The 26785-nt window shown below is 49.6% G+C and overlaps 1 protein-coding gene across 2 annotated transcripts; it reads right to left on the bottom strand.

Moving 5' to 3' along the window:
* Positions 1-886: 886 nt before the first annotated feature.
* On the bottom strand, positions 887-26785 carry RFFL (ring finger and FYVE like domain containing E3 ubiquitin protein ligase). Of its 2 annotated transcripts, none has more exons than XM_020803923.3 (7): positions 26649-26785; positions 11626-11810; positions 7856-8242; positions 5618-5698; positions 4897-5104; positions 4434-4457; positions 887-4019 (listed from the first exon to the last, which is right to left on the bottom strand). In XM_020803923.3, exons 2-7 carry the CDS (start codon positions 11803-11805, stop codon positions 3829-3831), a joined length of 1071 nt encoding a protein of 356 aa, XP_020659582.3. In that variant the 5' UTR covers positions 11806-11810; positions 26649-26785; the 3' UTR covers positions 887-3828. The 2 variants fall into 2 exon arrangements, with proteins under 2 accessions (XP_020659582.3, XP_072834436.2); XM_072978335.2 differs by lacking the exon at positions 26649-26785 and adding an exon at positions 12967-17294.

Raw genomic sequence — 26785 nt, 5'->3', positions numbered from 1 at the left:
GCGGAAATCTCGCTTCCCACCCCACAACATGAAGGATCTCTGATCAAGGAATAAATTCCATTTCAATGTATTCTCAAAGGCTTTCATGGCCAGGATCTGATGGTTGTTGTGGGTTTTTCGGGCTCTTTGGCCTTCAGAACACGCCCAAAGAGCCTGAAAAACCCACAAAAACCATCAGATTCCATTTCCTGTGGACCGCAGGCAGCTGCCCCCAGCTGCACAGCCAGCGGTAAACGATGGGAAAGTGCAACCCAACATCATCTGGCAGGTTACAGGCTCCCCAGCCCAATCCTAGCTGAATTTGGAGACAAGCTGTACCGCCTTAGAGAAATCAGCCTCCCATCGTGTAAAAGCAGATGTCTCAAAGCTCTCCTTTGTCATACAAGGCTCACCCGCGCTATTTGCACAATCTAAGGTGGTTTGGTTGCCCACTGATTCAGATTAGTTTGACAGATCGGCATGACCCTCGTGGAGACTTGAATCAGTCCCTTTGCTCCTTCACCCCCATTTCAGGTTTATGACTCCCCCCCACACACTTTTGGGCCGCCTGGTTTCTTCCAAATCCCTTGCTCCCCAGATGAAATTGCCAAAGCCCACTGACTTTAGGAGATGAACAGAACAGACAGCTATGGAAGCCGGGAATTATCTTTGGGGGTGGGAGGGAAAGGGACTACATCAGTCTGAGCCCCACATGCCATGTGATTGAGCCTACGGAGGGTTCCTCGTTTCGTCCAAAAGTGGAGACGGTGGCATTTCAGGAGCCCATGAATACAACAGGAAGGCCTGCTCACGGTTACCAGATGCGAGCAACTGTGTTCTGAATGCTTCGTGCCCAAAACTTACCCTCTGGGTGTGGATTCCGTTGGAAAAAAAGCACAGGAGCTGGTTTTAGGACACATTTGCATTTTATTATAAAATTAGAAAGCAAGAACCTGTATGAAGAGGGCTGCTTAAACCACACAGATCCTCACAGACTGTAGTTACTCCCACAAACATATATTGCTACGTATTTTTAAAAGGGACGGCGGGGGGGGGGATGGGGAAAAATTATCATCTGAAGCTTAAAGGCAACAGCAGTTCCCTCTCTGTCAAGGAACCAGTATCTCTTTGTTCATATGTTTTGCTTCGCAAGCGCCTCTGGGTCACCCACCACTTCACCATGAAAGAAGGTGGAGTCTTAATTATGAGATCTATTAATGGGTGACATCTTGTGACTTCTTATGGAGCAAGAGAGGAAACAAACGAAAAAGATCGCCTTTGCTGTCCTCTTGCTCTATAGCCTGCCTTATTTTCCAGATTTCACTCCAGAACGAGGTCGGACGGTTCTGGTGACATTGAACCAGGCAGGGCAGGACCTATCAGGGTGGGCCAGACCCAATGAATGGTTCAACAAGCTCGCCTCTAAAACACCTTGGGCAAGACTGGTTTAAAAAGGCATTTCTGTGCAGATTATTCTCCTCTAAGGAGGACTAAAAGCCTTTCCTACAAAAGGCAAGGAGATTTTTTTTAAAAAGTGTTTACAAACCAGCACAGACAGCTGATAACTTCAAGCAAACAGAAACCGAGGTTGCTGAGAAACCAGGATTAGGGAAGGTTGGTTCTACCCCAAGGGAGACCCCGTTGGGCAGGGAACCTGGGCTACTACATGCCCACAGTGTCATCTAAACCCTGGTTCTTTGGAAATACTAATGGGGGGTTGCAATATTGTAAATTTCTAGAAAGGCTTTCCAGCAGGTACCTCTGGAATTCACAGTTTCCTACGTATGACTGTGCTTTTGGGGTGGGCGCTGGCTACCACAGTGAGGATGTGGCCAACGTCTTTGCAATCTCTAGGACCCATGCCACAGTGTGCTCCTCACCTGGTCGGATGCGCCACCTGGCCTGCTCATACCATACACAAGACACAAAACACTAACTCTAAAAAGTTTTAAGGCAAGCGAAAGCCTGAAAAGGTGCAAGGCATTTAGTAATTGAAGAAAGAGAGGCCGTGTGGCCGAGACGGCCACCAAGTCTAGCTGATAATTAAGACACGAGCGTGAAAGAAGCAGCTGATTAGAAAGTACCCTGACGTTTCAAGTTTTTTGAACCACACGGGACAGGATAAGAGAAATGAGCATCTCTCAGCCTGTCCCTGAGAGACTGGGGTGAATAAGGCACCCCAGCTTCTGCACTTCATTCCTCCGTCTTTGTCAAGGAGGCGTTTATTCCCTCCTCTTAGCCCTTGCTCGGCTGTGAAGAAAGCACAGGGAGTCTACACAGGCCGGGGAGAAGGGGCTCATCTCACCTGCTCCAGCATCACATTGAAAGCAGAAATGTGGTCACCTACCTCCAGGGAAGCTCGGGCACCACCATGAGAACCAACCAACCTCCCTCAGAATTGGGATTCTGGCACCAGCAGGGAGGTATCCTGAGTTGAAGAGCCTCCCCCTCCTCAGATGACCCCCCCTCGCTTGTGTTCTACGCTATGACACACAAGGCGGATATTCTCCCCTTGGCAGGCGTGGGCTCCATCACATTTCCTCTACAGTTGAATCGGGTCCTCTTGTGAATGTTGGCCTCATCCTGAGACCCCTTCCTCCACAGGAACGTCTCAACTGTAGTCTGATGGCCAAAGGGAATGGCTGATCTTTGTGGATAATAGGCAGAATCCCCTCCACACCTTGCCCACCAGTGGCGGATTCAGTGCTCTGTCCAACCACGGGCCTCCAACTTTGACTGTACCTCAGTGTATGCCAGACAGACTTTCATTCTCAACCAAGTCAAACTTTGGCATGTTAAGGCAAAATAGTTGTTGTTAAGTCGTGTCTGACTCTTTGTGACCCCATTGACCAGAGTAAAATAGACACTGTGTCTTATTAGTCTGTTTACAGCAGACTAGTACACGGTCTATGGCCAAGGGATGGTTTGTTCTTCCTGTTAGGAGAGATCTTAGCGGAAAGTCACCGGATATCAAGAGATCCCAGAACAATCAAATGAACGGACTCGTGAACCGAAAGACAGATTCTGACCCGTCATCACTAAGCAACCTTTCGGAATTGCATGAGTTCCCAAGCCTGCTCTCTCCATTTTCCTCAAATCGAGCAGCACAAGGAAAATCCAGACCAGGTTACTGGAGACCTCTCAAAAGTTACTGAACCTTCTACGTGTCAAGAGTTACCCAAACAATTTTTAAAAAAATCTAAAACTACGAAAAGTGACACCGGGACCGCCCCCCCCCCCCACGGCTGCCTCGAATCCAACTCAAAATCTCCTTTCACATTTGCAGATTCCCACCTCACCCTCCGCCCTGTGGGTGTCAGAATGGCCTTTTCCTCCACAGCCGTCCTGACCTTAGCGGCCTAATCTCGAGAGGCACCCCCAGTAACCAACAGAACAACCTTCAGCTTGACCCGCAAGACGAACTGAGAAACCAAAGAGGTAAAAAACAACAGCTGAATACTCGGAACGCGTTTCAGAGGCGGGGCGTTTCAAGAGCCCCCATCTGATAGAGGAAGGACGTAGATAGCAGCGACTCTCTCTTCCTCTATAGACTTGGTTTTATTCACTGCAGAGGAGAAGAAACTCTCCATGTCCGGGCAAGGCAGAGAGCGTCTTTTCTGCCCCATCGCAAACAAGGCAAGGAAAGGCTTGTCGGTCTGCGGAGGACTCCCTGCTTTCCAGGCACTGCGGTATAATGCACGGTCATAAGGCAGGGGACCCAGCCAGATCCCCGCCAGAATCTCCATCCCACCTCTCGCCGGCGGCTCAAGAGCTTCTTGGGAATGGCAGCTAGCTAGCCAGGGCTGTCTCACCGCAGTGGATGCATCTTCAAAGACCACCATTGCTCCATTAAGTCCTGAAGACATGGACGGCCCTGATCACGTACTGTCGGCAGATGGGGCATTCGTTCATGCGCTTCCCGCACTTGGTGCAGGTGACCATGTGGCCGCATTCCAGCAGGACACAGTCGATGACCGAGTCCATGCAGATCTTGCAGAGATTCTCTTCTGAGCCCGGGAGCGAGGTGTTGCCGGATGGCGCTGGAAGAACAAGGAAAAGAGAGTTTGAGGGAGCTCCAAGGAGCATCGTCCCCTACTTTCTTAAGACGCAAATTCAGAACAGTACAGACAGAAGAGGATCTAAGGGTTAGTTAGACCAACCCTCATGGAGGGCTCAAAACCTTCCCGGTCCAAAACGGTGACCAGTTGGCTGAGCCGTGGAACCATGCAAGGTCAGCTTCTGAAAGGATCTGCAGGAGGGTCTCCCGTCAACAGATTACCACACTAGGATGTTCAGGACACTTCTGCTTCTACAGGACCAGGCACAATTCTGCTAATCTGGGGGAGATTTTTTTTAAAGCCCCTCTGACTCCCAGAAAAGAACGCACGGCAGGGAAAGGGGTTTCCCCTCCCCAAATAACTCTAGTTTTAGAAGGAGGTGGAGAAATGGCTTACCGGGTTGGTCGTCTGTATCGGTAACTGGAAAACAAAGGGAGAAAGCGGTGAGTCGAGGGGGTGAGCATTTGTAGCAGGGTGCCAGACGATGCTGGTGGCAAGGGGAGAAGGTTGGGGAACCATTTCAGGAGGAAAAGGAACAAGGCGGGAAGGAAAGAGCAAGGCCACCGTGTGACCCGCCAGATACTGGGAAACACATTCAGAGAGAGATAGAGAGGGAGGTAGGGCTGTTTGTCTGTCCCTCTTTCTGCAGGGCCCCTGAAGAGAGGCTATTTGTCTCTGGCAGGCTATCCAAGGTGGGGGTTCTGTTCTCGGAGCCCCCCAACCGCTTTCAGCCCCAGCAGCCTTCACCTTGGGACCCCCTCCCCTCCAGGGAACCTTAAGTGCCCAAAGCAGCCCTCTGAGGTTTGCTTTCGCGAATGTTAACATTCGGTGCAACCCCTTCCAAAGGAAGAGACCGTACCGAGCTGCTGGAGGTCCTTCTCTTTGTAAAGGCGGGTCACTCGCTCCATCAGCTCCCACTTTTCGCAACAGCCCTTATAGTTGACGAAGTTACGGGCCAGGATCTCCTTCAGCTGCCGCACTGAGAGGGCGCCGATGTCTCGGACGCTGGTGAGGTCGGACAGGGAGGCCCTCCGCCCGGCAACCAGGTTGTCCTCCAAGTCGATGGACTGAAACGGGACACGGGGGAGAAAGGAAAGGGCCAAGTAAAGCATCACGCCGACAGAGTAGGCTCCTTTGAATCAGCAGAACTTATGGCGGGGTTGGCTCCCCAGATTCCTATAGATTCAGTGGGCCTACTCTAGTGCAACTTGCTATACTAAACCACCGGGTTTCGACCCGTGTATTATTACCAGCACACAGAAAAACCTAGGGGTGCTGCTTGCCAGTGCCCCCTACTGACCGATTCTGAGAATGAATTTTGAAAATACAAAAAAAATGACACAAAACTTTTCCTTTGCCACCTAGGATGGATAAGAAGGGCGTAACTATTCCCGTCAAGCAGTGTTTGAAAGCAACACAACTCACTACATACCCAAAATATAACCTTGTTCTACTTTGCTACGTTGCTTTTAAGAAATGTCCTTGGTTACTCCTACCACAACCAAGTAACTAGTTACAGGCAACTACAAGCACCTTCCCTGTTTCCAGTTTTAGTCCAGAAGGCAGCACCTTCGGCTTACCTGCGTCTCGTCCTCCATCACGTTCTCCCCTGCGTTCTCGATGTCCGCCATGTCCCGGTTTGGCAACACAGGCCCATTTGCCTGAGAGGAGAACATGCTGTTGAATCCCCAAGAAAACAGGGAACAGAGAGAGAGAGAGAGAGAGACCCACCAGCTTTCTTAGGCCCCTCCTGCACTCCTCAAGGGAGGCAAAATTGGTGCATGAGGAAGGACGGGAGTCAAGTCAGAGAAATGACCTAACCTATGTCCCATGGGGGCCCAAAAATGTGGTCTGACACTCACTTTACAGCTGCTTGAGTCCCGTTAGGACTGCCCGCGTGCAAAGAGGGAGGCCTGGGGGTGGGGTCTCCAAGGACATTGACTGGGGACGGTCATGATTGAGCTCCAGAGAGCTGCCGGGAGATTCCCCCCTCTGAAGGCAGGCTCTGGGGACTTCCATTATGACACCGGCTGACATCACGGAGAATGCCCGGGCAAGTGGCCGGCTCTTTGGGGTGCCCAGGGTTGCAATCCCAGGGACATGCTCCAGAGCATGGCTGAGCAGTTCCCCGCCCTCGAAGGAGGGTCTCAGGCATCTCGCCTCAAGCGGTACCCTTCTGTTCTCCCACCGGGAGCAGCTGGATCCCGCTGAGATGCTCCGCAGCCGCAGGCACCCTCCAGAAAGGACAGGATTTGCTGTGGCTTGGCACAAGGAAAGTACCGCAAAAATTCATCCCCTTGGTGGTGACAGTGGGAAGAACAACACACAAGGGACTCCCGACCGTTTGCTTCGGGTTCTGCCTGGTGAGGCGGAGAGAAGGGAAAGGACTCCTTCCACCATGGAGCTGGGATCCGGCTCCTTGGCTTTGGAGTCTACTGGCAGCAGCTCTAAATCCCATCATCCAGTCAAAGAAGACATGAGCAGAAGCCCCACCAGGCAGATTTCCCCACATCCTGAATTATAAGAGCTAGGCAACTACAGTATTTGGATGATGGGGAGACTGGAGCCTTTGGTTCTTCTCATGCTTTACATTTCATGAGCCTCCTTGGACCCAACAAAACCCCCTAAACTGGTTTGGAACAGCTGCAGGGGGTGATGGAACTGTGGTTTATCCCCTCCTGATCTTCCACGGGCCCCTCAAAACCTCTCCCTTCAAAGAGAGAAGTCTGTTCCGCAAAGACTTTCGGAACGGGAGGCTCAGAGAAGTTCTTGTCTAACATCTCTTGCCGAGACCCACTGAGCGCACCTAACCACCCTTCCGATCTTGGGCCATGCTGGGGAGAAAGAGCAGCTCTGAGATAAATAAATGTCTTTAAAAAGCCTAAAGAAAGCCTTAAAAATGTGACAGACCTCATGACCTGGTCCCCTCGGGTCATTTGATCCATGCTGGTATTATCCGAACACCTCTGCTAATGGAGGACGGACCCCTTTAAAAGTTCGCCGAGGAGGTTGGAGGGGAAGCAGCTGAGGGCTTTCTGATTACCGCATGACCTGTATCAGCCTCTCGGAGATGGTTAAACCAGGGCATCTACTATCCAGAGCAAGGGGCCGGAAGGAGCTCCAGCAGCTTGATCTTGGCAAGTAATTTAGGGATAGGGTCGTCTTGTGAGCACATGCAGGGACCTGTAATATGCCAGGAATCTCTTGCATAGAAATCCACTCCTGGTTTTCTCCTTCGGTGTTCTTCTGTTTCAACACTTATACAGTGGGGATGGATGGAAAGGAGACCTTTAAGCTGCTCTTGTTAAGATGAATTAAGTTGCTGTTAAGATTAATTAGAAGAACCCTTTGCTCTCTAGAGATCTGCCAGGAGATTGCAAAAGAACTTCAGCCCCCAATCATGGTCTACCTGCTGGGGTCTATCAGTCTCGCTCAGGTTCATCCTGACTGGGGCTAGGATGCACCTTCCCAGCACTCATACAGGATGAGATCCCTTTCGGTTGGAAGATGCCAGAAGACTCAATTTAGGATTCTGCATTTGCTCCAAATGCTGCATTATATTGCCTGCCCCATGTGTTCTCGTACGATTATTGTAAACCCTGTGTTATTTCAGGCACTGGAGTGTTTCAGAGGCCTTAATCTCAAACCGGCAGACCCGTGCCCCCGCAAACCTTTAAAAATGCAGGTAGGAGACGTGCGAAGTCACTGCAGAATGAGGGCAAGCCATCGCAGAGTGAGGTCAAGCCATCACAGAGCGAGGGCCAGCGAGCAAACTTTTGACAAAGAGACCGGAATGGGCTAGGGTGTACAGCGAATACCTGTGGCTCCTCTTCGGGCTGCGCGGCAGGATCCGTCGAGGGCTGCTCAGGAGGAACACACTCTGGTGAGATGGGCACAGGCTGGTCCTGAGCGTTGAGAGCGGTGGCCATCGGAGGGACCCGAGGCGTCCGGTCCCCTTGAGGGGTGGTCAGCGGCTGCTGGCCAAGGATCAGACCCACCAGCTCGTCCTTCTCGCGGCACAGGGCTGTGGAGATCCCCCGGAGTTCGAGGTAATCCCTCAAGTCCTTCACCTTCATTTTCAGCAGCTCCTCCCGCCGGAAGCCTGTGGCGCGGAACCGCTCACAGAGGCAGCAGAGGCAGGGCCCGCCTTCGGGCTGGTACGAACAGGCAGGGCAGAAGATGTTTTTGCAGTCCAAGCATATGCACTGCTCAAGAAAAAGAAGGGAAACCGGAAACGTCAGAGCTGTCTCCTAGATGGTCTCTTAACTTTGCTCCACTGGCTTGTTAGCCCAGTGGTTTAGGAATCTGCGGCTGCGTAGACACCAGCGGTGGAGCCAGAGGTTGGGAGTTTGATTCCCTCCACGGTGCCTCCTGCAAAGAAAGCGAGCCTGGGTGGCCTTGGGCCAGCTGCACAGTCCCAGGGATACCCCTGGAAGGAGGAAATGGGAAACCACTTCAGAGTATTCTCTGCCTGGAAAAGCCTGAAGAGGTTTGGCATAGGTCAGAATTGGCTTGTTGGCACACATTATTATTTTTCCCTGCACCCACACAGATTTTGCAAGGGTTTTGAGAATTTTAATGGTCTAATAACAGTATTGGTGCTGGAGGAGGTTCTTGAGAGTCCCCTGGACTGCAAAGAGAACAAACCTATCCATTCTGAAGGAAATCAACCCTGAGTGCTCATTGGAAGGACAGATCCTGAAGCTGAGGCTCCAATCCTTTGGCCCTCTCATGAGAAGAGAAGATTCCCTGGAAAAGACCCTAATGTTAGGAAAGTGTGAGGGCAAGAGGAGAAGGGGGTGACAGAGGACGAGATGGTTGGACAGTGTCATCGAAGCGACCTACAGGAATTTGACCCAGTGGAAGACAGGAGGGCCTGGTGTGCTCTGGTCCATGAGTTCGCGAAGAGTCAGACATGACTTAACAACTAAACAACAACAATAACAGTATTACCCACCCTTGTATGGGGGTGTTGAACAAGGCTCGTATGTCTCCCCACCCCACCCTCCATTTTTATCCTGCCTCCTCCCTGTGCATCGTCTAAAAACCAAAGAAGAATTCAGTATTTTCTTCTTCTGAGTTAATTTTGCTTTACGGGAAGAATGTCAGAAAATAATTAGCCGGTCCAACAAAACTTCATACAGTGGTGCCCCACATGATGATTACCTCGCAGAACGACGAAGTCGCATAACAATGACTTTCTAGCTTTGAACAAAACGATGTTTCCTATGAGGGATTTTCATTTGACAACGATTAGGTCCTTGCTTCACAAACCGTTTTTTTGCAAAACGATGATTTTTCCGGCTCCACAAAATGGCTGCCCTGTGTTTTCCGGACCCATGCTTCGCAGGGCAGCCATTTTAACAGCTGATTGGCGCTTGGAAAATGGCTTCCCCTATGGCGATCTTCGCTGGACGACGAGGTAATTTCCCCATTGGAACGCATTAAATGGGTTTCAGTGCATTCCAATGGGGAATTGTTTTTCACATGGCGATTTCGCTTAACAGCAATTTTCCTGGAACGGATTATCGTCATGCGGGGCACCACTGTACATTTATGATTGAGTAAGATTTCCCTAACGGCCCCCAAAATAGCAGAAAAATCACAAGACTGCATTCATTCTCCAAAGAGCCGCGTGCAGGTCACACAGAGCAGCAGAAAACCCACTCTCCATTCCCAGATTCCCAAATGTTTGGCTCAAAACACGGCAGCAGCTGCACTGGAACCACAGAGAAGAGAAAGATGCAAGAGGATCCACTGATGTTCAATGCGCCTCCCTGTGCGCCACGACCCAACGACGCCCTCTCTTTGTTTATCCACTGGACTGAAATTAATGGTTGCATTCATGCTCGCTCTCCCCACTTTAAATAGCGCCTTGTTCTAGGATGACCCCCCGCCTTGTAAACAGAAAGGAAAGCTTTCAGCAGAAGCTGGAGCATCGCAGCAGAACACAAGGTCACCACCCAGCCGATGGCCAATCGTAAACGCTCACAGGGGAACTTCCCAGAAGGCTTCTCCTTTTCCAGGAAGTCGAGAGCAGCGTTTTTAGAACAGGGGACCAGGGGATCAACTGCTGGGCCTGGAAGATTATTTTTGAACAGGAATTGATTAGACAGCTGATGGCTTTTTACACAGCAGTCAAGGCTCCTTTTCCTGTTGCCCCCTGGGTGAGAGTAATTCACAGCCCTGGGCTTTATGGACACACAGTGTTGCGTGTCATTATCATGCCAAAGGGCAGCCTGAAGAAGAATCCCGCTGGACTCAAAAGCCTGCCTCGTTTGGCTATGTTGGGGAATCTAATAAAGACACAGCCCACTCTTGCAGGCTGGAAAACCGCGGCGTGTGCTCTTTGGTTCCCTCTAGTGGCTGGTGTTGATACTGCACTGTGGGTGTATGCATGGGGTCAACGGGCGGTTCCCCAGCCCCCAATTTAATATCATTTTTTTGCCACCACAGTATAGGTGTGCTAAGTTCTCCAGCAACAGCCAGGATATACGCAACCTGCTTTGTCAATACACCCTGGGCGCCTGTGTTGTTCATCTGGGCCACCAACTTAGGGTGATCCCACCTGGGCTTTTCAGGTATGTGAGATACAAGAGATGGTTTACCCTTGACACCTTCCAGTGAGCAAGATAAATGCATTCAACGAACACAGCAGTGACTCTGGAAATTGCTTTCACTGACCTGGATGCCAGTTTCCCCACGTCTGGGAACCCTTTGTGAATCTAGGAAGGTCTTCTCCTCCATTCTCCAGAAAGAAGACAAGAGAGGCAGAAGCCGCACCGGTGACATACCGGGTATTGGTTGTTGTGGGTTTTTTCGGGCTCTTTGGCCGTGTTCTGAAGGTTGTTCTTCCTAATGTTTCGCCAGTCTCTGTGGCCGGCCTCTTCAGAGGACAGCACTCTGTGCTCTGGCACCCTCAGCCAACTACACCAGAGCACAGAGTGCTGTCCTCTGAAGATGCCGGCCACAGAGACTGGCGAAACGTCAGGAAGAACAACCTTCAGAACAGGGCCAAAGAGCCTGAAAAACCCACAACAACCATTAGATCCCGGCCGTGAAAGCCTTCGCGAATACATACCGGGTATTGCTTACGGCAAAAGGGCAGGAAGACATTCCAGGTGGGACCCCAGAATCCTAGAACGATGGCGTGGGAAGGGGCCCCTAAGGCCATCGAGGGGAACCCCCCTGCTCAAATGCAGGAATCCCATTCATTGTCTCTCTGATGGTCGTTCAGTTCTCTCTTGAATTCACCAAAATGCAATGAAATCCAGAGAGATTATCACACCCCCCTCAGCTCTGCACTCCCTTTGGCCCACTTCTGCCAAGAACCTGTTCAGTCTCTCTCTTTTGGAATCTAAAAAGATCTGCCCTACGACGCCGCGGCAGAACAGATTTTTGAAGCACTTCCAGCCCTTGCTTTTTGGGAACTTTTTCACCCGGTCAGGGCACCCTCACCATTTCTGCTGAGCCACCCCCGTAGGGAAACACCCTGTTCTCTGGCCATTCTAGGTTTGCAATCCGCTCCGCGGCAACCACACAGCGGGGATCTGGAAAAAACATGGTCTGGCCCCCGGCCCTCGCTTACCTTAAGAGAGGCACTCTGGAAACGCACCCGGCAGGCTCGGCAACTCTGCTCCAAACCGGTGGGAGAGGGGAAGGCACTGTAGCCGGCGTTGGCGTACGCCCGGGACCCCGCTTGCGGCCGATGGGGCAGGTCCTCCGGCTGTCCGTTCAGGCAAAACCAGTTGCAGCAGGCCGCCCACATGATCGCTGTAGGAGGAAGGAAAAACACAGGTCATCCCCACTGGCTTTTGACGGCCAGAGAGAAACGGGTTTGGGAGCAGGAAGAGAGGAGGGACAGGACAAAGCGCAGGTTCCCACTGTACACAAAGTAGACCCTCCAGGGTATCGGCTGAAGTCGGACGGCGAGCGGTCTTGCTTTACAGCGAGGTCAGGTTGTCTCAGTTCTCAGAGAAAGAGGGTGCAGGTTCTTGACCAGGCCATGGCTATTGATTATTGATTTATTTAAAGTATGTTTACTCTGCTTTTGTCCTTAACAGGGACCTAAGACAGCTTTCATCATGGAAAGACCATGTTCAAAGCTAGAAATAATAAGTATACGCATAAGTATTTCTCACACTTTTGAGAAACGGTAAACACAAGCAGGACTAAAAACACAATCAAAGCAGGAAGACATAACCATCCAGTTAAAAAGCCCACAGTTAGTCACTCAGGGAAGGCCTGCCTGAAGAGAAAGGTCTCTGCCTGCTTGCGGAAGGACAGCTAAGAGGGGGCCAGGCTGGCCTCCAGTGGGAGGGAGTTCCAGAGTCTCTGGGAGCAGCCACAGAGAAGGCCTTGCTCTGAGTCCCCACTAGACGCACCCTCGTGACCTTAAGAGCCGATCAAGCTCATACAGAGAGACACCGTCCTTGAGAGAACTCGGACTCAAGCCATTTAGGGCTTTATAGGTGAAGATCAGAATTTTGAATTGTGCCCGGAAACAGATCAGAGGCCAGTGGAGCTGCTGTAACAGGGAGGGGTAGAGTGGGCGGCATATAAATCAAATAAATAAATAAATAAATGTGATCCCTGTAACTAGCGAGAAGGTGCAGAAAAAAGATTATTTTTTTTTAAAAAAAGAAAAACTTTAGTGGAAAAGTTGGGAACTTGGTGAATTCTCGAAAAAACACTCGGAGGCCCGCACGGACCGAAATCCAAGATGGCGCAATGGCTGCTTCCTGTCTCATGATGGCAAAGGAATTCTTGTGTACCTGCTTACTAAGTGCCACGGAGAAGCGATTCCAGAAAGAAAGAAAGGAGGCCCAGCCATCTCTCCCGGGGGTGAAGCAAAAAGAAAGACCCTTGGTATGCAATGCCTTGTGAGCCCCTTCCCTCTGTGAGGTTTGGGTAAACCTGATTTGCTTACAAAGACACCGGCGGTCACCTTCACACATTCCCTTTTTTAGACGTGCCCTGGAGGTGGGGGACCAGGGTGCCCTTCGTCCCTCGCCCCAGGCGTTGGAAGGCTGCTAGATTCTGATCATGTTGAGGATCGCGGGCTGGCTGTACCCCCAACGTTAACGCAGTGCTCCTGCAAGGAATGTGCGATTCTGTCTGAAGTCCAGCCTGTACAGGAAACATGGATACTAATCTTAGAATGGCCGAGCTGGAAGGGATCCTCCGGATCATCCAGTCCAGCCCCCTGTCAAAGAGGCCCCATGGGGGAATCGAACTCCCAACCTCTGGCTCCGGAGCCAGAGACCGAAAAGCGCCGAGCTGTCGTTCAAATACGGGTGTCGTCACCACTCTCGCCATCAGGAACTCTGGTTAAGGCTCAGCTCCTGAACCCGGGTCCTTCTGCCCAAGCACAGCAACTCCTCAAGCCTTTCCCACTCACGGCACCAAGACCCTCATGGGCTGATTTTGGCAGGCAGGGGTGCCATTCATGCCCGTCCCCCATCTACCCTCCGGCCAGGAGCCTTCCACTCTTTGGGGCCATAACTATACGGGCACGGCTGATGTTTGGGGCAGCACCAGGCAAGAGGACAAGAAGAGAAGGATCTGTTCTCCATCATTCCAGGGCACATCAAAACGGGCTGAAGGGCCAGGAAGCCAAGATTTAGGGTGAATATCAAGAATAACTTCTTAATGGTGAGAGCAGTACAACGACGGAACCCCATGACCCCGGGAGGTGATGAACGTTCCAACGCTGGAGGCCTTCAAGAGAAAAATGGGAAAACCCTCTGTCCGATCTGCTTTGATCTGGATTCTTGCCTTGACCGGGTGTGTATGTGTGTGTGTCAGACTTGATAGTTGTATTTCGGCTCCTTCCAACTCCACGGTTCTACGAAGAAAGCCACCCCCTTCGAGCAAACAACTCCCCGAAAAGTCATCAAGGCAAGCTAGAGAGCCTGCCAGCTTCCGCTCGCCCTTGAGCCAAAGTCTGTTTCCTTGAAAAGTTGGAGAGGGACTCCCCGTGTTCCTGGAAGAAATTGTGTTTCTTGGTTGTTGTTTTTTAAAAGGTCTTCCCACCCTGCCAGCCCGCTCTTCTCAGGGCAAGGAGGCCAAAGTGAAAGCAAAGGCAAGACCACCTCCTCCTACCTTGAGCTCCGGAAATATTTTCAGTAGGGAAAACATAATTGTGCAGAAAGGAGAAGTGACCCAGCCGGCAACGCACAGGAAGTTGGCGGCCGGCCCAGAAAAGGAGCGTGCCCTCGGCCTGCGTGATAGAAGCTCAAGGCTGTGGGTCCAAGTTGAGGCTTTAACCTAGCCTGGCTGGCTGCTCAAAGCAGAAAACAGTGGTTGATCTTCCCGATGAGCTGTTTGGTAGATCACTATACCTGCCTTTCCTCTCCTTCAGCGCATAGACACTCTCTCTCTCTCTCTCTCTCTCTCTCTCTCTCTCACTCACACACACACACACACACACACAAAGAGAGAGAGAGAGAGAGAGAGAGGTATTCCATTTTGAGAAGCGTCCTCCATAGGAAAGAGAAAATGCAGCAGCATAAAAACATTAACATGGAAACTGAACTCCGAAAGACAAGCAGAGAAGGATTTTTTTATATATTGGTGGAACTCAATTGGCGTAAAATTTTGTTGGAGAATCACCAGTTCAGTTACTCGAGCAGGTTTAACTATAGTTGTTGTTGTTTAGTCGTGTCCGACTCTTCGTGTCCCCATGGACCAGAGCGCGCCAGGCCCTCCTGTCTTCCACGGCCTCCCGTAGTTGTGTCAATTTCATGTTGTTTGCTTCGAGGACACCATCCATCCATCTCGCCCTCTGTCGTCCCCTTCTCCTCTTGCCTTCACACTTTCCCAACATCAGGGTCTTTTCCGGGGTGTCTTCTCTTCTCATAAGATGGTCAAAGTATTGGAGCCTCAGCTTCAGGATCTGTCCTTCCAGTGAGCACTGAGGGTTGATTTCCATTGCACCAACTTAAAATAAGAGAAGATGTATCAATGCAAGTCCTTTTTTTCCCATTCTGGAACTGAAATAATTGATCTTTGTGCTTATAAACACCCATAGGTTGTCCACAGAGAGCGCTGGCCCTGGGAATCCTAAATGGATTGATTATTTTAACAACTCCGAGCCACACTTTCATTGAGGTGGCGTGTGCTTTGCGCCGGAAGCCCGTGAATGTGTCCGCTCTGCCATTTTGCCCCACCCTGGAGAAAGTCCTGCAGACGTCCTTGTAAAAGCCGGCGTCCATTTCTCCAGCATCCCCGTTATGGAAGCATCTTCTTTCGACGGCACTCTTTGCCCTCCTCGCGCTAATAAAAGGCTTTCATTTACGCAACTGGATATAAAACAGTGCTCGGAGGCTGAAGCGTCCCTGCCCATAAAGGGAAGAGCGCCCTTCCCCTGGTTTCTTTGTAACCCGCAAAGCCCAAGCCGGCTCATTCTCCCCCGAAAGGACGAGACCTCCCACTTCAAAAAAATAAAAAGAGCCGCCCGAAGTATCAACAATTCGGAGGGCGAAGAGAAGGTGCCACTTGCAACTCGGAGGGAAAAAAAACAAGTCTGGTTTCTTCTGGAACTACGGAAGTGTTTCTCCGCCATGTCTGAACCTGGGAGTAGTTTTAAACCCTACCCTACCGACAAGCTAAGATTGCAAAAATGCATTTTCATCAGGGCTACAAATACAGGCCGAAACACTCTCGCATCATCAGCCCGCGCAACGGGGTGATGTCACCGTTGCAGATAGTTAACCATGGATGGGAAGATCGTACCGTACCTGTGAATAGAGAACACAAGGAAGCCAGGTGTGCTTTTACACACCTGCATCGGCTTCTGCCAGTAAACCAAACCCTGTCCTGGAGCGGCCTTCACTCTGAACACCGTGGGGTTCTCCTGCTCAAACGACATTATATTGCATTTAAACCTGACAAGGTGTGCAGGCAGGTGGACCTAAAATCATGCAGTGAGAAGGAGCCCCGTGGCTGTTTCAGCATGAAACCCAGGTTCAAACACGTTGACGTTGGCCAACGTCAACGAGCAAGAGGGATCCGTTTGGAAGCCGATGACAGAAAGCACCACAAGTAAAACTTCGGACTGACCCACACCATGTGTGTGCTCCGCATTGTACAACCAATGGGCTTCTCCACACCTGCTCTAGCAGTTACAGACGCTTCCTTTCAGAGAGCATCATGAGCAGATACAATGCAGTCATTCTTCAGCGTAAAGTCTATTCCACTCCCCCCCGCCCAAACTCTCTTTGACGCCCAGCCTCTTCGCCGGGACCCACCCCAGCTTGCATGAACTGCCAAAACAAATGCTCATGGAAAGGGGATGGGGAAATACATATGCATGAAGTTTGCATTTCCTGCAAGAAGATCCACGTTGTACCACCCAACCACCCCCGACTCTGACAGACGTATCTCGCTCGCTAGCGCTGTAAATTCCCAGATTTCCAATGTCTGCTTTGGCAAAGAAAAACGAAAAAAATGCACGCAACTTTTAAAAGCAAACTCTTCCACAGATACTCAAAATCCGTGCACACACATGCTTCAGTCAATGAGAAAAAGATGTGTAAAAATTAGTCCATTTGGCTAAAACGTACACAAATCTCCACGAGACAAGGAAAATTCTTGCGACCAGGGAGAGAACTAGAGTAGAATGGGAACTCCAGGGACAGTCTGAGCAATGGAGGCAAAATTAGATTTTAAGGCTTTCATCATAAAGGATCAAAGCCACTTCTGTATGAGTCTGGCACCATCCTATAAGGCACCGTGTTTTCTACAATTAGGAAACATCAACGAGTTTCCTTACGCATTGCGCCTGATTTCAACGTTCTCCTCCTTCTGAAAACCAGACTCCTGTTCAGATTTTCAGGGGATTTGAAAGAAAATACAGGCAAATCCTCACACATATGGCACTCCTTGCCACCAGAATTCTGACTCCCGCACTTAAACCAGTCGGGTCTTTCAGATACCAATTTAAAAAACCGTGTTAGGACAAGCTTTCGAGGAATAAGCTAACATACAACGATTGCTCTTATCCTGATCATCTGATGCATTTTAAAGCTGTATTTCTATTACCAGCGCTTAAGGCAGCAAGCAATTAATACTGACCGTAACAAAGACAAACGTCCGATACAGAATCATTCAAATACAACCGACAATTCATATCAAAAAACCTTTACATGAAATATTAAATTCATTTAATATTAAATGAAATATTAAATTCATTTAATATTAAATGAAATATTAAATTCATTTAATATTAAATGAAATATTAAATTCATTTAATATTAAATGAAATGTTAAATTCATTTAATATAAAATTCATTTAATATTAAATAAAATATTAAAATAAAAAACTATTAAAATGATTTAAAAACCCATTAAAATCGAATCAGGCTCGTAAGTAGAGTTAATTGCTGCCACCAAAGGAACAAACTTTCACGATATTCTCTAGTAATTCAGCCCTCTTAGGTCCTCTAAAGGTAAAGGTTCCCCTTGACAATTTTTGTCCAGTCGTGTTCGACTCTAGGAGGCGGTTCTCATCCCGTTTCCATGCCATAGAGCCAGCATTTTTGTCCGAAGACAATCTTCCGTGGTCACATGGCCAGTGCGACTTAGACACGGAACGCTGCTACCTTCCCACCAAAGTGGTCCCTATTGATCTACTTGCATTTGCATGCTTTTGAGCCGCTAGGTTGGCGGGAGCTGGGACAAGCGACGGGAGCTCACTCTGTTGCATGGATTCGATCTTACGACTGCTTGGTCTTCTGACCCTGCAGCACAGGCTTCTGGGGTTTAGCCCGCAGCGCCACCATGTCCCCTCTTAGGTCCTCTAAACCAGAAGAAAGTTGGTGATCCATACAATAAAATAAAACAAACAGAACACCCAGGTAATATATGTACTTGAGCAAACATTTGCAATTCATTGTTTCAGGTCCTTGCCGTCCGTGGTTCGGAAGGGGGTGTATTCCCAATAGATTGTTCACCTCCCTGCGTTTTCTGTAAGGAAAGGAAAGGACTACGCCGGATAAATAGCAGTGCCGTCGGCTGCTATTTATATTCTGGCAGGAATGCCTCTAACAAGAGACGCAACGCAAGAGACAGGTTGCGTAGCATCCTCCGGTTTGCACTACGGCATCCATAGCATCAGCGGTTCACCCTGCCCACCCCTGGAATCCATGGACTCGGGGGGGGGGGTTGCGGAAGCAGGGCTAGGTAATTTGAAGAGGAACAAGGTTCCTGGGAATATGAAAGCAGACAGGAGACACGATGCAAGACCACGGAGCAGAGATCCCCAGGGAATTCTGGGGGAGAGGAAAAGGGTGGGGAAAAAGCAAGATTGCAACCCCACCGGGAGAAATAAAAACAATAAAACAGTAGAAATTAAAAGCTTCTGGCTGTCGAGCCAGAGGTTGGGAGTTCATCTATAGGAATACGACAAAAGCCGGACTCCAAAATCTGCCTCTGGGCAATTCTTATCAAATTGTAAAAGCGGAAGATGCACAAGATTTGGGGTGTTACTTGACTCTTCATTAGGCTACAAGCTTTCTTTTAAAAAGCCCCAAATCCTGCTGCTCGGTAACACTACCCTGTTTTCCCGAAAATAAGACCTAACCTGAAAAGAAGCCTGAGTAGGATTTTTCAGGATGCTTGTCATATAAGCCCTGGCCCCCAAAAATAAGCCCCGGTGAAGTGAAACCCCCGCTCTCCACCCTTGAATCAATGTAGATTGCGGTACATGAAAAAAAAATAAGACATCCCCTGAAAATAAGCCCTAATGTTGTTGTTTGGAGCAAAAAGTAATATACGGCCCTGTCTTATTTTTGGGAAAACATGGTAGGAAAGGAACGGTCGCGTAATGGAGTACTGCGTCATCAACTGGAAGCCCTTGTCGCACCTCAGTGGTGGATGGCTCAATGCACAACCAGAATTTCAGGCTGTGATTTGTTAACAAGGGGCAATTTGCTACCATGAGTTGTGCCCATGGGGGCGCAACAGGGTTTGGGCAAAGAAGGGCAGTGTCAGCAACCCTGTGTGTGCCCCCTGGCTCCACGGTGGGCATCCCTAGTGGTCCCCAACCTTGGGCCTCCAGATGTTCTTGGACTTCAGCTCCCAGAAGTCCTGGCCAGTAGAGGTGGTGGTGAAGGCTTCTGGGAGTTGTAGTCCAAGAACATGTGGAGGCCCAAGGTTGGGGACCACAGATTAGTTCGGTCAGGAAGGGAACATCGAGGACCCTGATTCTGATGTAAAGACAATGCCGTGCAAATGAGAAGCCCAAGATCGGGTAGCAGGATCAGGGCCATCAGCGCGTGACTGCCACTGAAGGCAAGCAGGGCCGAAGAGAGTGCGATGGTCAGAGTCGAACAAAACAGCTGCTTATCAGAGACTGCGTTTGGCCGATGACAGGTTTTGGTTTCATCCTTCGGCACCTCCTGTTCAAGCCAAAAAGGAAAACGTCAGCCTGGGGACCTCACCCAGCCGGAGGAGAGCTGGGATCCAGTCTGTCCGTCGTCCGCCAGAATTTTTAGCAAGGAGCCAAGCTGGAAGAGACCCAGCTAGCACATGGACCAGTTTGCCAACGCAGTGTGCAAGCGTGCATGGAACTGAGCGCCCGTTTTGGATGAGCACCGTTTTTTCCTAATGGGGAGCTCACACTTGCAACAAAGCCTGGGGCCAGAGTTGGCTCCAGCAGAACCCCCTTCCTGCTTTCTTCATGGCCACAGCACCAAGCCACCTCTTTCCACCTCGGTTCAGACACACGGCCTGGCTTTCGGCTCCTTTCCCAGAGTTTCTGAAACTAAGGATATCCAGCCTGGTGGTATCAGCTTCTGGCTGTCGAGCCAGAGGTTGGGAGTTCAGTTCCCCACTGGGCCTCCTTGACGGGGCTGGACTGGATGACCCCACAGGGTCCCCTCCCAGCTCTGTAGTTCTAAGGTTTATTTAGCCAAGGTTGGGCGCTAAAACAGGGACTCAAATGGTTCTCAGCCCAAGACTGCAGAAAATAATTCATACAGAGGAGATCTGGGGTCTCTTCGACTTTTCCTTTTAATTAAAGCTGCCCCTCTAATTTCCAATAAGAAATTCACAGAATATTCCAGGTGAAGGGTCTCGACAGACATGTTTTTCCTGATTTTCAACTGAAATCTGGCTTCCTGTTGCTCTAGCCCTTTATGCCGTGCCCTGCACTCTGGGATGATCAAGAACAGATCCTGCCCCTCCTCTATAGGACCACCTTTCAAGTCTTTGAAAAGGGCTATCCCATCTCCCCTTTAAGGGGGGGGGTCTTATTTTTTTCAACATTAAACATGCCCAGACCTTTCAGTCTTTCCTCCTCGGGCTTGGTCTCCAGTCCCCTCATCATCCTTCTTGCCCTCCTCCTCCAATTTGTCGGCATCCTTCTTAAAGTGTCCAGAACTGGAGACAAGACTCTAGATGGAGCCTAACCAGTGCTGAATTGAGGGGGAACAAGTACCTCGCGGGATTTGGAGACTCTTCTTTGGTCAATGCATCCTAAATTCGCACTGGCCTTTCTTGCAGCCGAATCGGCTCCTATTCAGCTTTGGCTCTACCACCATTCCGATATCCCTTCACACTTGTAGTATCACTGGGCCAAGTATCCCCCCCCCCCATCTTGTAACTGTGCATTTGGCTTCTGGTTTCAATCAGACATGGGATATTTTTATTTGTATCCCTGGGAATACAAATAGTGACATCACATTCGTTCGTTCGTTTAGTCGTGTCCGCCAGGCCCTCCTATCTTCCACTGCCTCCCGGAGGTCTGTCAATTTCATGTTGGTTGCTTCGCAGACACTGTCCGGCCATCTCATCCTCTGTCGTCCCCTTCTCCTCTTGCCGTCACACTTTCCTAACATCAAGGTCTTTTCCAAGGAGTCTTCTCTTCTCATCAGATGGCCAAAGTACTGGAGCCTCAGCTTCAGGATCTGTCCTTCCAGTGAACACTCAGGGTTGATTTCCTTTAGAATTGATAGGTTTGTTCTCCTTGCAGTCCAGGGGACTCTTTATTCTCCTTGCAGTCTAGGGGACTGACATCACAGTTGCCTGTAAAGTCCAGTCTCTCTCCCCCTCCCCAATCAAAAACTGGCAGGTTCAATTACTGGTCACCGCACGTGGGGCGTGCAGCCGGCCCCGTTCCCATTGCACCAATTGCAGAAGTAAACCGGCCGGCACTTCCCCGCCTCCCCACACATCTGACCGTTCAACAGCTGAGCGTGGAATCTTGTCATCCCACCTCCATGCTGGAGTAGTCGGCTCTGCCGGGAAGAAACCAACCAGGGTACTTCCGGGACGGGAATGACACTGGTTGCATGCGCTGTGTGGTGAACAGCCATCAAACCTGCCGGTTCATGGGGAGTGTTTGTTGGGGGGGGGGGAGAGAGAGACTGGACTTTCCAAGCACCTGTGGTGCAGATATTCACATCCCCCAAGGATATTAATAGGAATATCTCCTGTCTAGTTTCAATACATGGGGAATGGAAAGCAGTAGATCATCAAGGGCCCCTTAAACTCTTAGCGATTACAGGTAACAATGACCAGACTCTTTGTCCCATTTCTCCTGAACAATTCCATCATCAACTGCAAACATCAGATTTTGGGTGCGATGCATGGCATGTCTCTTACAATGCCTCCTAGAGTTGGTTCATCCCACCAAACCAACAAGCAACTCAACTGCTTCCTCCTTGGGGGAATCTCTCACCTGAGTGAGGAGCTCGGCAATTCCCCCCACCCCCCACCCCCGAGGAAACAAACGCCGCATGTGCCAGGCTGCCTCCCGGCTAAAGATCAAAGTTGAAACGAAAGAGCCCGGCCTTCCCTCCTTCCTTATTTATGTGACACCGAAACCCAAGGAGGAACTCGACTTGATCGTTCGGAGGGCAAAGCTCGCAGCAAAATTACACCACGTGCTCCGCAACACGGATACGTCGTAAACATGTTCGGATCCTGGGGGAAAAGGAAAGACAGAAAGGCACCGTGCTGTTGCTTCGACTGTGCAAGTATTACCAGCTGCGCAGCTTCGTGTGTCCCCAGCCGGGCTAAAACGATAAAGCATGATTTTTTCAAAAAAAAGACAAAAGCCCTTCCAGCAACACTCTTTTAAATCTTTAGCTCTCGCATCCCTACACTTTCCGAGTAAGGAAATGCAGCCCTACAGCCTTCCTGTCTTTTCAACTACAATTCCCATCCTCTCTGAGCCAAGAGTCCCGCTCACTGTGGCTGATGGGGAGGAAGGGGGTCCAGAATAAGAGGGGGGACGGGACCGATTACAAGCTGAAACAAAGACCAGATTGGCACCTTTGGGTGGGATATTATTACTAAAAGCGCTCAGCACAAGGCGAACCGACCCACCCCTTGCACAGAGAAGGCTTAGCATCTAAAATTTGACACGAGGAATAGGGGGCAGGATAAACCAAACGGGAATTTTTTGACTGCATTCGTGACACACAAGCCAGGCAAAACGTCTTCCCGGAAAAAAAGTTAAAAAGGAAAAGAGGTGGAAAGACACAGGAAGTAATGCTATGCAACAGCCAGTTTTTGCTGGCCCCGAAACCAGGTAAAAAGCTGGCACAGAGATTTAAGGAGAGACATCCCACCATTTTTATTTCTTGTGTCCCAAGGTGGATTTTTGATTTAATTGAAAAAAATAAACCTGGATTTTCTGGGCAGCGAGCTAAGCAGACGTCTACAGATATGTTTAAGAATGGGAAACAGCGGATGGGTGGTTTGAATCCTTTTAAACCCTTCTTTTTTTAAAAAAAAAATTACTTTTTAAAATTAAGACTTTGGGACTTTAATAAAAGCACATCATTTTGGAACCGTCCCCAAGAACTCAGTGCTCAGCCTGAGGACGATGAATTATCATCCAAAGCTCGCTGTTTCTTTCTTTTGTTTGGTCCCATAAAGGTATCACCTGCTCCTGCATTTTTTACTGAAATCCTGATGGAAATCAATTTAATTTTTCTTTTTTAAATCACTGATTTTTATCCACTCTGCTTAGTGCAAAGGATACAGAGCCGTGCAATGTCAGTTACACCCCCGGCCACTCAATGCCGAACTAGAAAATATTAACTCTCTGCAAGCACAATTTAGAGCAGGATGACTCACCCAAGGCAAGGTTTCACCAGTTCCTGGAGAAATCGTGAACCACTTTTATTCAACTCTTACTTTCTGAAACCTCCCTCTCTCACTCTGAACAAGAGGCTTCCTTCCGGGCCCCAAAGCTTGTGTGAAATCAAACCCGGTGGCCGAAAGAACGGCTGGGCTTCTGAACGGAAGCCCATCGTCTTTTCTCAAACAGTATTTCAACCGCAATTAGAGGGCAGTGGCAACTAAATATGCAGCAAGAAAGATCCTGAAGTCAGATACCGGCACAGTAAGAGCAAGTGGACCAGAAGGAAGGTGGGCTGGGCTGTTTCGGCAAAAACAATTTTAAAAAAAGAGAGAGATCAAGAGAGAGAGAGAAGGGAAGTACCTTTAAGAACTGTGGCATCTTTAAGGCTAACACATTTATTCAGAGCACCCCCCTCAAACTCAAATCCTTCAGAATGAAGTCGGACTAAAAACATGACCATCATCCAACTTAAATATATGTTTTCCTCTTAAAGGTCCATACAGTATTTTTTTGGGGGGGGAGGGTTACGGCCGTTTCGCTTTTGCAATAATGGAAAGCCAGACTCGACCAAAACTTCCTTCCTTTGCAGGAAACGGGGCCGGTTGAAAATCCCAACAGGCCAGGTCTTCGCTTCCCAAAAACACCCAGTGCTCTCTTGTCAGCGCTGGATCACAACCCCCATCGCCCCCAGCCAGCAAAACCCACTCACCAGCCTGCCAGCTGAGGATGATCGGCCTTTGAGGGTACCAGATTGGGGGGAAAGGTGGAGGAATTTGCCTACAAAGCAGTCCTTACCCAGGACGAAAAGAATTTCTCTAATCAATGTTTGCCTTGAGTGATATCAGAGCAAGAGAAACACGAGACAAAAGGGGGTGGGTGTTTTTCCCCCTTACAACTCACTATAACCTGATGAGTCACACAGCCACACCCCTCCTCAAAACTCCCAGGGCGCCTTGATGGGCTTTCTTTCCTTTTTTAAAGAAGCTCATTTCTTCACCGGCTCCTGAAACGGAAATGGCAGCAAAAATATTTTCATTTGGAGCCGGGGACTCATTCTAGCAACTAAAAACATAGTTTGAACAGAAGAGCGAACTAGAAAGTTTTCACAGTGGTTTCCAGATGAGTCTGTTTCTTTAGCAAGGAGAAAGGAAGAAAGAAAGAAGGAAAGAAGGAAGGAAGGAAAGAAAGAAGGAAAGAAGGAAAGAAAGAAAGAAAGAAAGAAAGAAAGAAAGGAACCTTAAAGACTTAATTCACTGTGAAAGTCCATGGATCACAAGCCAGGTCTCTCAGATGCAATAAAATAAGTGTCATATCACATATGACAAGCCACACAAAGGCAGCAGGAAGCTGAACCAACCAGCACCGGGTAAATAACAAGCACTATCCAGCTGTTCCAGGCAATGCCAAATCAGGATTTCACACGTCATTCCTTAACCCACCCGTTTTGACTGTGTGTGTATGTGTATTCGGCAACACAACAACAAGCCAGGCCCCCCAGGGGCCATTCAGATCACCCTGATGCAAACCCAGGCTGCTGCAGCAGCCGGGACACAAAGCAGACGTACAACTTCGGACCCCCTCCTTGCACGTTGTCAAACTTTTCTTTCTGGCACCCGGAGGCCGAATGCTCAGCTCTCTGGAGGTGGAAGTGCCGCGTGGAAGAGGGGAAGGCAATGAAAGCTGGCATCTCAGGCCCTGCTCCGGAGGGTTCGCGCCTGCCAAGAAATACACACACACTGGATAAACACTTCCTTCCAATGTCACAACATGAATCATCTGAAACCTTCCCGGTGCAGCACATAAAACGGCCAGGGATCCCCGGGAAAAGGAGAGAGGAGCTAAACCTCCCATCGATATTTCTGCCTTCCTGGTGGTTCCTTTTCCTGCCCCCCCACTCCAAAATTCCTGATTTAAGCCCTGATTGAATGGGCTTCTCCCTTAACTGGGGTTCTCTCGAAGCCCCCTCTCCTGAATCCGAGCCTGACGATGCTCCCAGGGGTAGCTTCCATAGCTCCTCGCATCTCTCAGGGTGCCTTTTCCTCTTGGCCCCAAATCCCGGCCTGGGTTTCCTCGCTCCTCACCCTCCCGACCCCTTCCTAGGCATCTTTTTTTTCTTAGCCAGGATTTTTTTTTCCCGCTACTGCTTGCAGCCCCTCCAAAAAAAGCTCTGCCGTGACCAGCCTGGCGAAGAGTCCTGTCGGATCTAAAAGATGGCCCTACTTAATGACATTTTAATGGTTCCATAAAGTAACCGCTTGTATTTTCCACTTGGATTGAATACACAAGACGGGGTACCTCTTTCCTCTGTTTAAAAAAATTATCTGGCTGTCTGCTTTCTTCTATTCCCAAATCTCCCTGTTCAAAGCAGTGGTTCCTATTTTGTCCGTAAACCTCTTCCTTCGCCATCCTTAATGATCTTCTGTTCCCCAATTAAAAAATAAAATAACATTTACTCCCCCCCCAAAAAAGGGGGTAAAATTTAACTTTTTCCTGCAACAAACTTCCCAGCTTCCCCACCCTGATTTAGCACAACTAACCAGACAGTTTCTTCAATGCCACCCCATAACCCCAGCCCCATAAACTCTGCTCAGCTTTTCCCCTTTTCCAAGGAAAGCTTAAACCTCCCTAAAACCTTCCATAGAATCACACACTCTTTCTGCCTCCACCACCCCAAAACAGAAGGATTCCCCCATAAAATAGAAATATCCATAATTGCATCACCCCTCCATATTTCCTCAACGTTATTTGCCGCTTTATTAATTACACTGATAGATTTGCACCTCCAAGCAGCACGGTTACGCCCCACTATCCTCTCTTAGCTCACAACAACTTGACAAGGCGGGACAAGGCCAAAGTTTTGTGCGGAACAGAAGCAAAATTCTGGACTGATCAACAAGGCAGTTGTAGCCTTAACTGCTACACAACACTACCTATCTGACATAGGAGATGCTCCCCCAAAAAGAGCACCCAGTTCTAATTAGCCCTCTCCCTTAATTACCGCCTTAATTCACAACCACAGCAAAACAGATTTTGAAGTCTCTCCTCATGAGAACAACTCGGACGTTAAAATAAACCCACAAATTTCAAACTTCCTCCAAAAAACAAACCCACCCATACATAAAAAAATTTGATTAGCCTTTACACCTACCTCATTACCACGGGCATTACTATGGCCCTACACACCAAAGACAGCTGAACTACAACACCCATGTGCCCCCCTCCAAAGTGGCCAGCAGGAAGGCTGGGGTTAATGGGGGGTTGCAGTCCAGCCCTGCCTGATGGGACAGCCCACCATGGCCCTCCATGAAGCTTGCCATTTGTGGCCGCAAGGAACACTGGGACTACAACCCCCACAATCCCCCCACAGCAGGGCATTCTAGGAGTTGTAGTCCAGAAAGCAAATTTAAAGCCTTCTCTTCGCCTGAACTTGTCCAGTTTAAGAACCCTCTCTCCAAGATCCCCCCCCAATAACACCCCTTTTAGGGCAGCAACCCTTACCCCACCCCAAAACTCACCCCTGCTTCCCCCTCCGCGGCACCAGGCCGCGCGTCCTCCTCCGCCAACGTCTCGGCTTCCACTGACCCAGCGAGCTACATGTAGGGGCGGGGCTTGAGGTACGCCCCGCCCTTTCCCCGAGCTCCCGCCCCCTCCG

Source organism: Pogona vitticeps, chromosome 7, assembly GCF_051106095.1.
Source record: "Pogona vitticeps strain Pit_001003342236 chromosome 7, PviZW2.1, whole genome shotgun sequence".
NCBI classification, from domain to species: Eukaryota; Metazoa; Chordata; class Lepidosauria; order Squamata; family Agamidae; genus Pogona; species Pogona vitticeps.
The sequence above is the reverse complement of the archived record's forward strand: the minus strand, read 5'-3'. Positions and strand labels throughout refer to the sequence as shown.

Excerpts from the sequence above, each read along its gene's own strand:
- RFFL (XM_072978335.2), bottom strand. The coding sequence starts at position 12,994 with ATGTGTGAAGGTGACCGCCGGTGTCTTT. Across the intron at positions 5,105-5,617 it reads TGATGGAGGACGAGACGCAG|TCCATCGACTTGGAGGACAA; the intron begins GTAAGCCGAAGG and ends GTCCCGTTTCAG. Across the intron at positions 4,458-4,896 it reads GAAGGACCTCCAGCAGCTCG|TTACCGATACAGACGACCAA; the intron begins GTACGGTCTCTT and ends TTTGTTTTCCAG.